General features: G+C 53.7%; 1 protein-coding gene across 1 annotated transcript in view; it reads right to left on the reverse strand.

Moving 5' to 3' along the window:
- Positions 1-1,737: 1,737 nt before the first annotated feature.
- The window catches only part of PRKD2 (protein kinase D2), a 31,048-nt gene continuing 15,065 nt past the window's right edge, over positions 1,738-17,720 (reverse strand). Inside the window, exons 9-19 of the mRNA XM_070558046.1 lie at positions 17,480-17,597; positions 16,587-16,664; positions 15,034-15,292; positions 13,675-13,727; positions 13,477-13,549; positions 12,727-12,833; positions 11,732-11,893; positions 8,095-8,193; positions 4,692-4,959; positions 2,522-2,607; positions 1,738-2,195 (exon numbers count right to left, since the gene is read on the reverse strand). Of these exons, the coding sequence (XP_070414147.1) occupies positions 1,983-2,195; positions 2,522-2,607; positions 4,692-4,959; positions 8,095-8,193; positions 11,732-11,893; positions 12,727-12,833; positions 13,477-13,549; positions 13,675-13,727; positions 15,034-15,292; positions 16,587-16,664; positions 17,480-17,597 (1,516 nt within the window). The 3' untranslated portion in view covers positions 1,738-1,982. The remainder of the gene's footprint in view (positions 2,196-2,521; positions 2,608-4,691; positions 4,960-8,094; positions 8,194-11,731; positions 11,894-12,726; positions 12,834-13,476; positions 13,550-13,674; positions 13,728-15,033; positions 15,293-16,586; positions 16,665-17,479; positions 17,598-17,720) is intronic.

Consider the following 17,720-nt stretch of genomic DNA (forward strand, 5'->3'; position numbering starts at 1 on the left):
GTGGCCAAGATAGAAGCCCTGTGATTGTCAAGGACGAGGCCTGAGGAGTCTTTCCAGACATTTCCCAGTCTGGGTCTATCACTGGAGACGGATTCAACCCTCTGTCGTCTACACTCATGGATCTTGGACCAATCCGTTTTAGAGGGAGCGGCATTCAGGATGGAGGCTAAGACGTTCCCCAACAGTAGAGCTCGGATTTTGCCTGCGAGCTGCTCTGGCTCATTTGGAGAGCCTCATTGACAGGCTCACTCGAAGATTTCAAATCGAAGAGCTGCAGCTCCCGAACCGACCAGCAGGTGGACTCGTTGCTATAAATTGGGAAGTCCTGGACAGTTCCCGATACCAGCCTAAATTGGCCGCTAAATACCGCCCTGTTTTTGCAGGGCGCAGGAAAGTCTTTAATATGGCGTGTGAGTCTGAGTGTGACCCAAGGTTTAAAGAGAACTCGTCCACGTGCATGCTTGGATGGCCCCCTCAGCTGTGGGGCCAAAAGTCTGGGTGACAACGGGAAGCTGTGGAGCTGGAGGGCAGGGGTCAAAAGAGGAGAGAGCTTCTCTTTACCCACAACCCCAGGGCCAAGATGAAGGTTTTTGGGGGTTTTTTCTGAGGAAGATTAGCCCTGAGTTAACATCTGTTGCCAATCCTCCTCTTTTTGCTGAGGAAGACTGGCCCCAAGCTAACACCCGTGCCCATCTTCCTCTACTTTATATGTGGGACGCCTGCCACAGCATGGCTTGCCATGACCAGTGCCATGCACCCAGGATCCGAACCGGCGAACCCCGGGCCACCAAAGCAGAACATATGCACTTAACCGCTGCACCACCAGGCCAGCCCCCAAGATGAAGTTTAAGAAGTCAGCTCAGGGCCCAGCCCTGCGGCCAAGTGGTTAAAGTTCCGTGTGCTCCCCTCTGGTGGCCCGGGTTCGTGGGTTCAGATCCCCAGCACAGACCTAATCCACTCACCAGCCACGCTGTGCAGGTGTCTCACATACAAAAAAAGAGGAGGACTGACACAGATGTTATCTCAGAGCAAATCTTCCTCAGCAAAAAGAAGTAGTCAGCTCAGACGAGCCACCCTCACAGACCCCCAGGCACCCTCTAGGCTGCCCCACCCTCCTGGGCTCCCCCAGCCCAGCCCACTCTGGGTCATCACTGTCCACAGACTGTCTCCCCACTGGGTGGTGAACGCCCTGAAGGCGGCGCCTGGGCTGTCTCGGTCACCAGTGTGCCCAGCATCACTCAGCACTAGTGTGACAAACGGATGAACCAGTGAACGAGCACATTCAGTGTGTGAAGTCACCACCTCAATTCAAAAGAAACATACTAAACATCGTGTATCAGGTTTCTACTACGGGCCGACTTGTGCTAACTGCATGGTCATTACTAGTCGTCATGACTAGTAGTAACACTACCAAATAAGAAATGATGAAACAAGCCATAAGATTACTTGCTTTTCCCTACACCCCACCCCTCCAGTCATGCTCCCTCCGTCCTCCCACTCCAGTCATATTCCTTCCATGTCTGCTCCATTTAAGACTCTTCCCCCAGTCTCCTGCTGCTACCTCCATACCTTCCCTTCCAGTTTTCCCTCTTGGCAGTCAGTCCTCCCTCTTTATATTTTCCGCCCCAGTTAGTCGTCCTCCCCAAACCTCTCCCCCTTCAGTCCCCTCTTCCCCACCTGTCCCATCCTCCCACCTAATGATACGAGGGTGCAGTGTGGCCAGAGACAGAGGCCATGGGGCCTGAGATGAGTCCATTTTAATTGTTGGGGAATTAACTTTGGAAATAACTCCCCCCACTCGCCCCCCCACACACACACACACCCTCTGCCCATGCTCTGTTCTCGGAACGCGTCCCATCCAGTCTGGGCGGGAAGCTGCTTCCCCTGGAAGAGTTCATCGCTGGGATGGTGTGGAGGGCCGCTCCCCCAGGGCGAGGGTGGGAAGTCAGCATCAAGGGGCAGTCAGGGCGGGAGACGGGGCCTCAGAGGACGCTGATGCGCTCGGCCAGTCCCTGCATCTCGTGGTCCTGCGGCGGGAGGGCCCCACCGAGCTCCCCATCGGCCGGCAGCCCTGGTCCGGGCAGCGGGTGCTCTGCCACAAACTGCTCCCAGCGCGTGTCGTCGCTCTCGTGCGTGATGTACCGTTCGCCCATCTTCCTCTCCAGCTCTCGGAGGTCCAGCCACGTCTGGTACTCCTGGGCCCGGGAGAACACGGGTTAGCTTGGGGGCGGCACGGAGGGCAGCCAAGAGCGGCCGGAGCTGCACCTCGACGTTACCTGCCCTGCCAGTGGGAGGCCGGGCACCAAGGAAGGTGAAGTCCCACCCTTCGCAACCTGCGCAGCCAATAGAGATTTAGCCCCACCCCCTTCTACAACCCAGCCAATGGGAGGTTCAGCCACGTTTCGGATCCAAGGAAACGGTAGCGACATCCTTCACTGCCTACGTGGCCCATGAGAGATCTAGTTTCACCCCACGGGGTCAGCCCCGCCCCCTTCGCGCTCAGTCCCGCCCCCCGCGTCACCTGTAACCAGGAGTGGCTCAGAGACTTGTCCACGCTGTAGCGCTTGCGCATCTTCACCTGCAGCAGGTTGTTGATGAGGTCGATGGCTGCGCGGGAAGGAGAGAGACAGCTGAAGACCCGCGGGGTGATGGCCGCCCCTCCTCCAACAGGCCACCCCAGCCTACCTGCTTGCCGTCCACGCCTTCCTTCAGCGCTGGCCCAGGTGGCTCTGAAGCTTCACCTGCCCCACTCACTCACCCACCTACTTCCTCATAAAATCACAAATTTGTCTCTTTCTCCCCCCCAGTCATGGCACACATACTAGCTCCTACATCCCTTCACCAAGTTGCTACCTCAGTTTTGCCATTCCTATGTCACCTTCATAAATTTTGTCATACACAGGTATATACAGGTACACCTGTACTATTCTACACTTAGGGTGTTTTTTTTTTCTTTTGCTGAGGAAGATTCGTTTTGAGCTAACATCTGTTGCCAATCTTCCTCTTTTTGTATGTGAGCTGCCACCACAGCATGGCCACTGACAGACGAGTGGTGTAGGTCTGCACCCAGGCACAGAACCCAGGCCACCAAAGCAGAGCATGCCAAACTTAACCACAAGGCCACCAGGGCTCGCCGAGTATTTTTCTTTAAGCCAAATCACTTATCCAAGGTTACTGTGCTGTGGGCAAAGCAAGTTGGAAAATATCGTGTATTATATGCTGTCATCTGTGTAAAAAGAGAAAATAAGAGACTATACGTCCACATATTTGCTTGCATATATGCATGTAAGAGTCGTAACAGCCATTGCCTTTAGGAAGCATAGCAGACCAAAAGTGAGAGAGAATTTTCACTGCAGACCTTTTTGTCTATTTAAAAATTTGAACCATGTGTAACGTAGGCAAAAATCGATACAGTTTTGTTTTAAATCAGTTCACTTTTTTTCAATTGATTTTTTAAGGTGAAAATTAATTTATGGGAAAGGGAATTTTATATCATCCTTGTCAATGGAAATCCAAAGGTCACTTGCCATGTCCAGAAAAAGAAAATGAAAACAAAACAGTGTTATTGGATGGTCGTGAGTCACTGGTCTCCTGCAGAAGGCCCAGAGACGGAGGCCTGGGAGGATGAGAAGCGTCAAGCATTCAAGACAAGCCAGCACCTGTCCAAGGCTCTCTCCCGGATCAGAAACCCTGAAGGACAAGGAGCCCTTGTCCACACAGGCGCTCTGCTCTGCCACCCACAGGCTCCCTCACACACGTCCGTCCACACTCAAATTCACTTTCACACACTTGATGCCCTTTTACTGAGGGACGTCTGAGCAGGTCCCCAAACACGACCCTGAGACCCCCAGAATTACGCCAGGACACAAGTCAGTCCACATTCTCAGGCTCAGTGCTCTCCTCTTAGACCCACCGCCAACACTGTTTCCTGTAACCCCCATGTCGCCCCTCTCCCAACCGGCTCCTTGAGGTCACACCCCTCTCGGGCCCTTGCCCCTCCCACTCTTCACAGACCACTCAACAACCTTCTCCCTACACGATCCCTTCTCTCCAGGTCAGCCCAGTATTCCCAGAACCCAGGACAGTCAGGCCCAGCACACGGAGGGCACTCCACGTGGACCTGTCGAATAAGCCGTTATGAATAAGCGACTGTCTTCTCCACGTCCCTGCCATACTCCCTCTGTCTTCCCGAGCTCCTGGCTCCAGGTCCACCACAGCACCCGACACATTAGCCAAGCCCTTGTTCCTCAACTCTGCCCCCTGGCGCCCCTGCTTTTGCAGGGCTAACCGTTTTGGGGTCACAACCCAAAGACCCCAGGCGCCAGCCAACGCCTTGAGAGGATCTGCCGTTCTCCCGGCCCCCAACTCTGACTTCCTCAGATCCAGTTCTTCTTCTGGTCTGGCCCTATGCTCAGGCCCCATGGTGCCAACCAAGGGTCTGTCTTAGCGTTTCTGGGGCACTTTGTCTCCAATCCGCAAAACCCAGTTTAGGCCTGAGCCTCAGGCCCTAGTTCCTTCCATGCCCCTCAGTCCCTGCCCCAAGGTTCCAGGTCGGCCAGAGGCATCACTGTTTAAAGGACCACCTTCCTCGTGGCCACGCCCATCGCTAGGCCCCACCCCTCGAAGCCCCGCCCCCACCCTGCCCGAAGCCCCGCCCCTCGCCTCGCCCACAGCCTGGGAGCCCCGCGCACCTCCCACGGAGATGCAGCTCCAGGGGCAGGCAGGGTACATGAAGGCGGCGTTCTGGATCTGGTCGTTGATGTCCTCGTCCTCGTTGAAGGGGAACGTGCCGCTGAGGCTGACGTACATGATCACGCCCACCGACCACATGTCCAGCGAGCGGTTGTAGCCCTGGTTGAGCAGCACCTCGGGCGCCAGGTAGGCCGGCGTGCCCACCACCGAGCGCCGGAACGACTTCTCGCCGATGATGCGCGCGAAGCCGAAGTCACACAGCTTCACCTGCCCGAGGCAAGGGGGCGGGGGGGGGGTCTCAGTGCGTGTGGAGGCCGCATCCCTGCAACCCCACCGCACGGTATTCCAGAGAAAATCGAATGCTGGCTCCAATCCAGGCTCCTCTGCTCGCTTGGGCAAGTGACTTCCTCTGTCTGTGCCTCAGTTTCCTCATCTCTACGAGGAGGCTCAAACAGCACCTATCTCAAAGGGTGGTCATGAGGATTGCATGAGTTAACCCGTTCAAAGCTCACAGGACCGTAAATACCCTGTATGCCGTGAGCACTTAATAAATGCTACCTGCCCCTACCCTTCTCTTAACCACCTCGCGCCTCTGCTTCCTCTTTCGCACCACAGAGATCCTACAGGTCTCTATCTCGAAGGGTGGTTGTAGGGATGGAAAGAGGAAATACGCGTAAAGTGTCAGGAGCCGTGTCTGGCACAGAGCGAGCCTCGGCGTCTCAGGGGAGGGACCCAACTTCTCCTCGCGCCAGTGTGGTCCATCTGTACTGAAGATGTTAACAGCAGCTGCCTGTCCGGCTTCTCTGGGGATTAAATGGGACCAGGTGTGTAAACTGCTGACCGTGGTATCCAGCACAGAGTGACAGGTGTGTGCCTCCCGTCCCCTTGTTGGGGGAGGCAGGCTAGGCTCAGGACAGGATTTGGAGGCAGCAAGACCTAGAGTCTATGGGCCCTGGCAGTCCACAGGCAGCACCGTCCCCGCTCCGATCCCTTCTCGGGCTCGCTGTTGCTCTCCGAAGAGAGTCCAAAATCCTTGAAGCCCCAAGCTTTGCCCTCGAAACCAAGCACACCCCAACCCCTGACCCAAATCTCAGTGTGACAGCCACACCACCCTGTCCTAAGGTCCCTTTCCTTTTCCACAGACCTTACAGATCTTTTTCTCTTCTAAGATCCACCCTTTTCTACAGATCTGACAATGGAATACATAATTCAGCCACAAGAAGAAATGAAGTACTGGCACCCGCTACAACAGAAATGAACCTTGAAAACAACTAAATGAAGGAAGCCTGTCACAAAGGACCACCTATTAGATTATTGTATATTCCACTTATATGAAATGTCCAGAATAGGCAAATCCACAGACAGAAAGTAGATTAGTGGTTGGGGAGTGGGGGATGGTGGGATTGGAGGATGATGGCTAAGGGGTATGGAGTTTCTTTTGGGGCTGATGAAAATGTTCTAAAACTGATTGTGGTGATGGCTGCACAACTCTCTGAATACACTAAAAGCCACTAAACTGTATACTTTAAATGCTCGAATTGTATAGTATGTAAATTATATCTCAATAAAGCTGTTAAAAAAAACTAAAGTACAGATCTTCCCACCACAGGGCCTTTGCACAGGCTGTTCCTGCTGTCTAGAACACTGTCCCTCACAAAAAACTAACTCCTACTCTTTCTTCAGGGAGGGTTTCTCTGACCCTCCATCTGAGCTATACATCTTGTGGTTACGTCAGCTCATAGAACCAAGTTACAGAACTCACCACAGATATAATTACATTTTTGTGCCAATTTGATCAACCTTTGCTCTTTCATGATCTGCACTGTCCAATACGGTGGCCACATATAGCTACTGAGCATTTGAAATATGGCAAGTGCATCAGAGGAACCGATTTTTTATTTTATTTCATTTTAATTAATTTACATGTAAAAACGGATGCTTGATTCAGTATTGGAAAACTTTTAAATGTGTTTGGAACAACTTGGGTATGTCAATCTCCTGTTCCAACTGTTAATTTTGTGAAATCTCAACACAAATCAAGGCTTTCTGTGGAAAATTTAACATCTGAGTTGAGATGCGCCGTGAGTATAAAATACACAACAGATTCTGAAGACTCAGGATGAAAAGAAAGAATATTTCATTAATGATTTTTATGTTGATTACATGTTGAAATGATAATATTCAGATATACAGGGATGAAGTATATTATTAAAGTGAATCTCACCAGTTTCTTTCTACTTTTTTTTAAGCAGGCTACTAGAAAATGTAAAATGATAGCTACGGTTCCTATCATACTTGTAGTGGGTATCACGAGTGGGTTTGAGGGTTTCACAAGCTCGGCACTATGGACATTCAAGGCAAGACAACCCTTTGTTATGGGGCCGTCCTGGGCACTGTAGGATTACAGGATGTTTAGCAGCATCCCTCAATGCCTACCGTCCCCCCAGACAGTTGTGACAGCCAAAAATGTCTCCAACATTGTCAAACATCCCCTGGGGGCCACAGCCATCCCCAGCTAATAACCACTGCCATAGATGGATGTTCCCGGGGCATAGGAATGGGGATGTCTTTGCTGACCACAGATCCTAACACCCTAACATGAGGCTTGGCTCCTAGTAGGCACACAAGAATTTTTAGTTGACTAAAATGAACCCCTGGCTTTTGAAATGAAATGAACTAAATGATCGTAAGACACAGATTATAGAGCAAAAAGTTCACAGGGATGTGGAAGGGCTCCACGAGAACCTGTAACTATAGGCCCTTAGACACAGCAGGAACCCAGTATTTTGGAGCTGTTCTTGTCATCACCCCCGCCAAACTGACTCTGCCCCCAAGGGGGTGCTCACCACCCAATCAGGCTCATCAAACCTGTTCTCCTAACAGACCCAGAGAAGAAATGACCCGATGGCCCCCAGTATTTGTTCTCTGCTTCTCCCCTTAATAAACATCCTGAATTGAATGGGCCATGTGGTCACCCAGAATAGACTACATTTCCCAGCCTCCCTTGCAGCCAGCCATGATCATGTGATCATGTTCTGACCAATAGGATGCGAGCAGAAGATATGCTCAACTTCCCAGTATTGCCTTAGGGAAGGAAAGGGGGGTGTCCAATTCCTCTACCTTCTTTCTTTCCTCCTTCCCCCTCCTATTATCTTTCACAGGGTAGGGGGCCATCATGAACACCAGGGACACCATAGAGAGGCCAGAACAACAGGGCAGCAGGAGCTATGGTCCCCAACACCCTGGAACCGCCTTTTCAGCCCCAGAATGCTGATGCTGGACTCTACAGGAGTGAGACCCAAGCTTCTTCCTATTGAAGCCAATGTTCCTTGGGTCTCCGTGTCAGATTAATTATCTTGATTACTACTGGACTTCCTAAGGTCAGGAGGGGGCATTACTGACCTGAGGAAACGGATCAGCTGATGCCAGCAACACGTTTTCCGGTTTCAAGTCACAGTGGACAATGTTCTTGAAGTGCAGGTGTCTCAAAGCCACCAGGATCTGAGGGCGGAGATGGAGTGAGACGGGGTAAGAAAGGCAGAAACGTGCCTGCCCCAGACTCCACCTTCAGCAGCTAGCCCCAAACACCTCTGTGCCCCTCCCTGCACCCCTAGAGATGCCCCCCGGGGCCAGGGGAGGCATTGGGGCACCAAAGAAGACTCTCAGAACCCCAGAACCATTTACGCCTGAGATAAGAGCTGGACACATAATTCTAGAAAGGCTGAACTGGAACAGTCAGTTTACAGAGCTCCTGAGACCCTCTGGCACATGGTAAGCCCCTGATAAAGAGCCATTAGGGGCTGGCTCAGCATACTGGTTAAGTTTGTGTGCCATGGTTCAAATGCCACATCCCGGGCACGGACCTACACGCCGCTCAACAAGCCACGCTGTGGTGGTGTCCCACTTAACATAGAGGGACATCGGCACAGACGTTAGCTCAGGGTCAACCGTCCTCAACAAAACAATTAATTAATTAAGTTTTTAAAAGGAGCTATTAATAAAGCAGTGACTTTGAAGGAGGTATGACTGTGTGACAATTTAAAAAGAAATTTTTTTCATCCACTAAAACATCATAATAGAAACAATACAAGCAAGACTAATAGGACATGCGTTATCTAGCAGATGGAGCCCTCTGAAGAGGTGGCGGGATTCCACAGTCGGCCCACCCCGGTGGGAAACCTGGCTCTCCACTTACTAGCTTGTGGTCTCGGGCAAGTGACTTTACCTCTCTGGGTCTCAGTTTTCTCATCTGTGAAATGGGGGTAATAACAGTATCCATCCTCAGGGGTTGCTCTGAGGTTTAAATGAGCTGAGGCATATTAAGCGCTTAACAGTGCCGGGCAGAGAGCAAGCACTGTATGGGGGCTATTATTATTATTGTTGTTGTTGTTGTTTGTCTAGGATGACAAGGTGAGCTGATTTAAAAAACAAAACTGATACCACTTGTAACCACTTATCTGTGGGAACCACGATTCTCCCTGCTTCTGTGCAACCCCAACAAAACCCCAAATACCCTGGAAGAACAGAGTGCTGTAAGCGTGAAGTTGTCACCTGTATCCTGGAACTTAAATATTTGTACTTCTCGTTGTTTTCGCTGCCGTGATTTCTGAGCACGAAAATGTTATCTAAAAGCCACTGCTGAGGTCCACCCTCCACATTCTACAGACAGGGAGACTGGGACTAAAGAGCTACATGGACGCCCTCTCCAGATTTCCTGTTCGTGGACTCCCCCCGCCCCCACCCCCAAGTTAATGTGGGCATAAAGAGCTTCAGATTGGAAGCCAGGTAGACCCAGGTTCAAATCTTGGCCAGACCGCTACCTCGCCGTGTGACCTTGGGCAAAACACGGAAACCTAGGGGCTGGCCCCGTGGCCGAGTGGTTAAGTTCGCGCGCTCCGCTGCAGGCGGCCCAGTGTTTCGTTGGTTCGAATCCTGGGCGCGGACATGGCACTGCTCATCAGACCACGCTGAGGCAGCATCCCACATGCCACAACTAGAAGAACCCACAACGAAGAATACACAACTATGTACCGGGGGGCTTTGGGGAGAAAAAGGAAAAAAATAAAATCTTTAAAAAAAAAAAACAAAAAACACGGAAACCTGCCTCCGCCTCAGTTTGCTCATCTGTAAGATGGGGGTTATACGAACACCTACCTCAAGGGGTGGCTGTGAGGCCTAAACAAGTTCATAAGGTAAAGGGCTTAGCACAGGACGTGGGGCGGGGCAGGCAAGGGCCAGAGAGCAGAAATCTGCAGAGAGAGAGAAAGCAAGCAGGCAGAAAGGCAGGAAGGCATGGAAGCCCAGAAAGAAAGAGAAACCACCTCGGTTGCTGGAGGCAGGCAGTTCCCTGGCCCCACCTGAAATCTGGATGAGCCAGAACCACTTAATGGGGTTCTGTCCTCACCCCATAAGCCAGCCTGACAAAGTCCTAGAACGAGGTGAGGAACCAGCCAGGTGGGAAGGCCTTTCTAGGAAGGCTGTGAAACCCAAAAGCCACGAAAGGCAACACTGAACATCGTAAAAGTGAAACTCTCTATGGCAACTAAAAGCCATGATGAATGAAATGAAGAGGAAAACAAATACTGGGATACAAGAATCAAACAACACAAATGACAAGGATCCAATGCCCCTCATATACAAAGAGCTTTTACAATTCAATAAGAATAATCCAATTGAAAAATGGGCAGAGGGTACAGAAAGCACAGGCCAAGAAACATACGAAAACATGCTCGACCTCATCCATAACTGTTAAACTGCCCAATGAAGACACATGAAGTATCATTTTTCTCCCTCTATAAAATTGGCAATCATTTTATCCAGTGTGAGCAAGGAGTGAGAAAGTAGGCACCCTCAAACTCTGCTGGTGACAGCAAAGATTGAAAGGGATTTTAGAGAACAGCTGGGCAATGGTCTTAAACAAAATTTAAAGCACATTTCTCTGGACTCACTCAGGAATGTGCTGGAACGTGTTGTATTGAAATTCTCCCACCAGAGCCCAGGGATGTTTGTAGATGGATGTCCACAGGATGTTGTGTGTAACAGTAGAAAAGTGAAGCAACCCATCTGCTCAGCAATTGGGGAATTTGGCGATATCCACGATGGGATACAATTCAGAAAAAGAGGCAGTTCTGCTAACTAGGTATTGAAATAGGATAGTCTTTCAGAAGTACCATTAAAGTGAAGTGAGTACAACACAGAGCAACACACAGTGCTGTAGATGATGTATGTAAAGCCAATTAAAATACATACACACACGGAGCAAACACAGAAAGTCTGCTTGATCACAACACAAATTAGTTTGACATTACCAGTTAAAAGCTCAGATCCTGGGTTCAGATCCCACCAGCTGTGTGACCCCAGGCAAGTTACTTGGAGTCTCTGAGCCTCACTTTTTTCACCTCTAAAATGGGACTGATAATAGCTGCTGCCACGTGGGTTGCTATGAAGATTAAATGAGTTACAACAGTGGCGGGTGCACAGTCAGCGCTCACTAATGGTCAGTGACCACGTTATCGATCATCGCCATTATGAGCATCCCCCGTGCTGGCCCTGCCCACTCTGGGCGATCGCTGTCCAGGGCTGGGTCCCCAGCACTGCCCAGCACGGGGCCCGGGGATTGCCTGTTGAACAGTCTAATGAACGAATGAATGGGCTCTCCCCGGAAAGGCCGCCCTCTCCTTCCCTTTTTCTACACGAATAAAGTCAGGCCCAGGGAGCCTGACTCATTATATAAAATAATAAAAACAGAAAATAAGAATCACTTCATATTTCATAATAAGGACTATTATTATTACGACTCTATTATTTTTCTACTTATCTTATTACTTTTCTACTGTTATCACTCTATTATTATTACTCTATTATCTGTCCTATTGTTACTCTAGTATTGTTTTAAATGATTATCACGCTATTATTTTTTCTATCGGTATTCTTATTACTCTGTTATCATTATGACTCCCTCCCAGGGCCGGCCTGACGTGTGGGCGCGCAGGGCCTCTCCGAGGGGACGCCTGGGCAGGGCACGGGGGGGCGGGCACACCTGGGTGATCAGGAACTTGGTGAGGCGCTCGGGCAGCCGGCCCTTCTCGCTGGACAGGATCATCTCCAGCATGTCCCCGTGCAGCTTCTCCATCACCACAAACACCTTCTCGGGCGTCTCAAACATGCACTCCAGGTTCACGATGCCCGGGTGCCGCAGACTCTGGGGTGGGGCGAGGGGAGTGGCGGTCAGGGCCCAGGTCATCCACGAACTTGGGACCCCAGAGCGCAAGCCGTGGGAGCAGGCAGATGGCGAACAAGAAGGAACGTCCCTGGAGGGTCGGCAGGTCCTCCCTGGGGGTGGCCCTGGGGCAGGGGAAGGGGCTTCCCACAGGCCCAGACAGAGCCAACCCCACGGCAGCACCAAGTGTCCCGAATGATCTTAACATGAAATTCTGGTGGAGGCCCAGGGTGGCGGGAGGGAGGGAAGAGGAGCATGGAGAAATGGGCAGGAGCTTCGTACATCTGTATCTTTTAAATCTCTGTCCTCTTTCTTCCCCCAGACAGGCCTAACCCCATCTCTCCCACCCAGCTTCCACCCTGGGCCCCAGGCTCCGGTCCCACTCCCTTTCCACCCACCCTCCAGGGGCAGCCCAAGGGATCTTTCTAAAGTACACACCTGACTCTGTCCCTTCCTTGCTCAAAATCCTTCCATGGCTCCCCAGTACCCTCAAGAGACAGCCCACAGGGTTAACCCTAACCCTGCCTGGACTCACCTCCCACCACCTCCTTACACAGAAACCACCTAGTAACCTGGAACTCCTTCCAGTTCCTAGCAGACTTCATGCTCCCTCTCACCTCCAGACCTTCTCACAACCTGGGCGCTCTGCTCAGAACACCGTCTCGCCCCTTCAACTCAACAGGCAAATTTCCTCCTCCAGGAAGCCCTCCCTGACCCCACCCCAGACTGAGTCAGTTGGCCGCTGAATGAAGGAAGCGGGAAGGGAAGGCCCTTCCTTGGTGGGGGCAGAGCTGGGCAGCAGACCACGGGGTCACCTGCAGAATGGCCACTTCGTTCCGGAGCTGGCTCTCCTGCTTGGTGGGGAAACGCAGTTTGTCGATGACCTTCACTGCGACATCCCGGCCCGTCTTCCGGTGCTTTCCTGGGCAGGGGACAGGGGAGGAGGAGGATGAGGGAGCAGCACCTTCCAGTCCCGGCAAGAGGAACCGGCCCCCCGCCAGAGATGCAGCCAGAGTCGGGCAAAGGCGGATGGAAGGCCGTCAGAGTGGCTGTGAGGTCCCCCAGGAGCAATGTGAGGGGCAGGGGGCCCTGGGAACGAAGGTGGAATAAAGGAAGGGAAAGACTGAGCTCTGAGGAGGGGCATCTCTATCAAGGGAAACGAGACTTACAACCAATCAGAATCTAGGGTCTAGCTCTGTGGCCAGAATGCAGAATTTACCCCCCTATTCATAATGGGAGGACGTCCATTGGTTTTTCCCAATGAGAAAAGGAGAGCCTGCAACCATCTGCCCTCAGGATCTAGGAGGTGAGCATGTGGCCAATCAGAAGAGAGAGGTGAGCATGTGACCAATCAGAAGAGAAGAGGTGAGCATGTGGCCAATCAGGAGAGAAAAGGTGAGCATGTGGCCAATCAGAAGAGAAGAGGTGAGCATGTGGCCAATCAGAAGAGGTAAGGTGAGCATGTGACCAATCAGAAGAGGTGAGCATGTAGCCAATCAGAAGAGAAGGTCTAGAGCCCAGAACCCCCCAGAACCCCCTCCAGATTCACTCTGAAGCATCCTTACCGCCATAGACCACCCCAAACTGCCCGGAGCCCAGCACCTCATCTGGGAAGATCTGGTAGACAGTGGCAATGTCCTGCAGGGTGGGGACAGGGAGGGTGCCAATGGAGATGGGGGGTCGAGGGCACCGGGGAGGGCTGGGAGGCTGTGTGGGAGGCCAAGGACATCCTGGGGGCCATGGGGTGTGGGCGGGGGTCTCACCACATTCTCTTGGATCTCACTGTTGGACACGGAGATGCTCAGAGAAGCTTGTCCTGGGGAGAGGGGAGAGGCGGAGGTGAGGGGACCCCAGGCTCAGGGTTCCAGAGGCAGCCCCCAGAGCCAGACCACCTGGGCTCAAGTCCACCCGAGTGATCCAGTGTGCAACTTCACACTCCTGACTTGTCCACTGTGAACCTCAGTTTCCTCATCTGGAGGATGGGGATAATGAAAGGACTTCCCTCAATGGGGCAGTGGGAAGAGTAGATGAGGTATGCTGAGGGGAGTCAAGAAGTGACATCACAAACGATTTCACGGAGCATTTCACCTTATGACCTCAGCGCCAAGGGAGGCAGGCTGATCCCATTTTACAAAAGCGGAAACTGAGGCTCAGAGGAAAGTCCAAAGACTCCTGTTGCGCAGGCTCTGGTCCCCCCTCAACCTCTTTGACTTCGACCCCGACCACGCTGCTGTGCACTCCCGACCCACAGGCCTCATTGCTGGGCCTCGGGTACGGCAAGCTCCCTCCTCTCTCCGGGCCTCTCGCTCGCTGATCCCTCTGCCAGGAAGGCCCTCCTTCGCTCAGTCTGAACCTAGCTAAACCCTCCTCATCCTTCAGGCTCAGCTCAAATGTCATTCCGGCCGCCAGGTCACATTACTCTGGCACAGGGTCTATGTTACATTGTCATTCGGACGGGATGATCTGATTCACGTCTGCCACCCACCCTGGATTGATTATAAGCTCAAGAAGATCGGGAGCCCGCCCCCTCTGACCGCCCTTTGCCTCTGCCTGACCTGCTTTCCCATTTGCCTCCCCCTACCTTGCCCTGATCCTCAGTTTCCAGGTCTCAGCCCAGATGTGGCCTCCTCCGAGAAGCCCTCCTGGATACCCAGGCTGGGTCAGGCACCTCCTCTGGGCTCCCCTAGCCCTCCAGGTCCCATGTCCCAGCCCTGCTCACTCTGGGTCATCACTGTCTGAGGACAGCTCCATCTCCCCCATTGGACTGTGAGCCCCGTGAGGGCAGCTCCTGGGCTGTCTTGGTCACAGCTGTGTCCCCAGCACCGTCTGGCACAGGCCAGGCACAGGGGAGGCACTCAGTAAATGCATAAATTAAAAAGTCTGAACTCACAATTTGGGGGAGTCGTCACCACCTGGGACAAGACTCAGAAAGGGGAAGTCACATGCCCAAGGCCACACACCAGGTCCAGGGCCAAAAGGAGATTTGGACCCAGGTCTGCTGAGTCTAGAAGCCACATTCGCCACTGTGCCATTCCCTGCCCTCCCCTGACTCTTCCCTCCCCAGGACCCTGCCCAAGCCCTCCCAGATCCATCTTCTCAGGGACCCGGGGTCAGGGACTTACTGTGGGGTGTGTGGCCCGGGGCGCTCGGTGCGTCTTGGAGGATGACGGGCATCAGGGCCTGGCGGATGGCCGTCTCCCAGCCCCGGGCCGCCTCGGCCCCCTGCACGCTGGGTCCTCCTGGGACTCCGCCAGGTGTCTCGCCCACAAAGTAGGTGGCATTGGCAGTGACGATCTCAAAGCAGTGTGGGTTGGTGCCTGGCGGCACGAGGCTGAAGTTCTGGGAGGGCTCCACAGAGAGGATTTCTGACAGTGGAATTTCCTGGCAGGACACAGAGCCAGCGCAGGTGAGGATGCCAGGCAGAGTATAGGGCTCCCCTCACCTCGAAGAGCATGAAGAGTCCAGTGTCAGTGAGGAAGGACCTAGTTTGTGTGGATGGGTCAGGAAAGGCCGCCCAGTGGAAGTTACACTGAAGCAGAGACCAGAAAGGTAAGAAGAAGCCAGCAGGTGGAGAACTGGAGCAACCAGCATGTGCAAAGGCCCTGAGGTAGGAAAGGCTTATGTTCAAGGAACATGCCATATCCCCATCACATGGATGGTGCCTGGCACCCAGCAGGTGTGCCATGTTTGATGAATACATGAAGGCCATAAGACCAGGGCCAGGCCACACAGGACCTCATGGACCACAGGGAGGAGCCTGGGCTTTGTCTCCAGGGCCCTGGGGAGCCATGGAAGGGTTTAGAGCAAGGGAGGGGCAGGTCTCTCCGGCTGTGTGGAGGGTGGATGGGAGAGGACAGGACTGAGCTAGGAGACCAGGAAGGAGGCTGAGGGGACCTGGGGAGGAGAGAAAGGGCAGGGTCTACGGGCAGGGAGAGTGTGCTTTGAAAAGGGTTGAAAGAGAAAGGAGGGTAGGAGGGTGGGAGGGTGGGAGGGAGGAAGAGAAGAATGAAAGAGGCACAGACTTATGTAGCCAATAGAACAGGAGACAGAAGCGTGGCGGTGGGGACCGCATTTTAGCGTGGTTGGAGCAAGACCAGAAGGATGAGAAGGAGCCAGCCCCGGGGAGTGCAAGGAGGATGCTCCGGAGCCGGTAACAGCCAGGCGCCTGGCTTTATTCTAAGGGCAGAGGGAGCCATGCAGGGTTCCGAGGGTTTTAATCAACTCCTCTGGCTGCTCTGTGGGCAAAGACTGCGGGGGCAGAAGCAAGGACCCTGGGACAAGGCTGCTACAACAACCCTGGGGAGGGGGACACCGTGCTGACATGGGAGGGGTGATGGATGCACATAAATAACCCAATACAGTAATTATAAAGGAATCATGAGAACACATGCCAGGCCCTCAGCTAATTGCAGATTCTCTCTGAATGGTGAGAGACTTTTGGCACAGAGACGGGTGGTGAGTTGCCCGGGTGCCCCAGCTGGAAAGCGGTGGTGTTGGGATCAAACCCACGGGCAGGGCGGCCAGGTAGGGGCACCTGCGGATGGGAGTGGGCCTGCAGTGGGTGAGGAGACAGTGTGATGGGCGGGCGGGCGTTTGGCTGGAGGAACTGGCAGAGGAGTGGAGAAGGCGGCGGCGGGCAAAGGGGGAAAGCTGGGGGAGCTGCGGGGAGGGCCACCTTGTAGTATCTGTTGGTCGTGTTGTTCTGGAAGAGCGTGATGCACTTGCAGTCCAGGCGCCAGTAGTGCCGCTTCCTCTGTTGGGAGAGGTTCCGGAGACGTGAGGCTGCCCGCCCACCATGCTGCCTGGGCCCCGCCCTTCCCCAGCTAGCCCCGCCCCTAATGCTAGCCCCGCCCACCTGGCCCCGCCCCACCCCACCCCTCCCATCCCTATAACCCACCCCTCTAATTCTAGCTCTACCTCCGCACAACCCCACCCCCCACCTCGTCCCCTTCTCAAATTAACCCTGCCCCTCCCTCCTTAGCTCTGGCCCTGTCCCACCTTGCTGCACCCCATAACCCCCTCTCTAACTTTAGGTCAGTCTCCAGCCTGGCCCTTCTCTGACCCTAACCCGGCCTCACCCCTATCTCCTGCTTCCCCAGACCCAGTGCCACCACGACAAGCCCTCCCCCACCTTTTTTCCAACTTCGCCCCACATGGCCCCATCCCATACACCCCACTTCCTTGTTAACTCTATTTACGCTTCCAGCCCGGCCCAGCACCACCTGATCGCATCCTCTATAACCCCAACCCTTCTCGCCGCGCCCCTAACTCCAGCTTCTCGCCTCCTGGTCCCACCCCTCCCTTGACCCTGCCCTAAACCCGCCTCTTCTCTAACTCCTGCCCCTCGCCTCGTCCCACCCTTATAACCCATCCCTCTAGTTCTAGCTCCGCCTCCAGAGTGGCCCCGCCCACCCTGGCCCCGCCCAGCCCCGCCTTCTCCAGCTGGTCCTGCCCGGCCCCAGGTTCTGGCCCCGCCCACCAAAACACCCCCACCACCACCACCACCACCACCCCCCCCCCTCCTCCAGCCGGTCCTGCCCGCCCCTAACTCTGGCCCCGCCCCCTCACCAGCGTGTCCTTGTTGCTGTAATGAACCATCCAACCCTCACGCAGCGTGGTGCTGGATTTCCGTGTCGTGTGTCTCACCGACTGCACTACCCTCATTAGGGGGATGTACCCCAGGGAGCTGAGGGTCGGGGGAGAGAAGGGGCGAGAGGTTAAAAGCAGAAAATAACCATAGTTTCTGCGGCCGCAGCAGGCATCTCTGGGCAGCCGGGAGTGGGGAGTGGGGTTTCTGGCCACACTTTTT

This window comes from Equus przewalskii, chromosome 9 (genome assembly GCF_037783145.1).
Source record: "Equus przewalskii isolate Varuska chromosome 9, EquPr2, whole genome shotgun sequence".
In the NCBI taxonomy this organism is placed as follows: domain Eukaryota; kingdom Metazoa; phylum Chordata; class Mammalia; order Perissodactyla; family Equidae; genus Equus; species Equus przewalskii.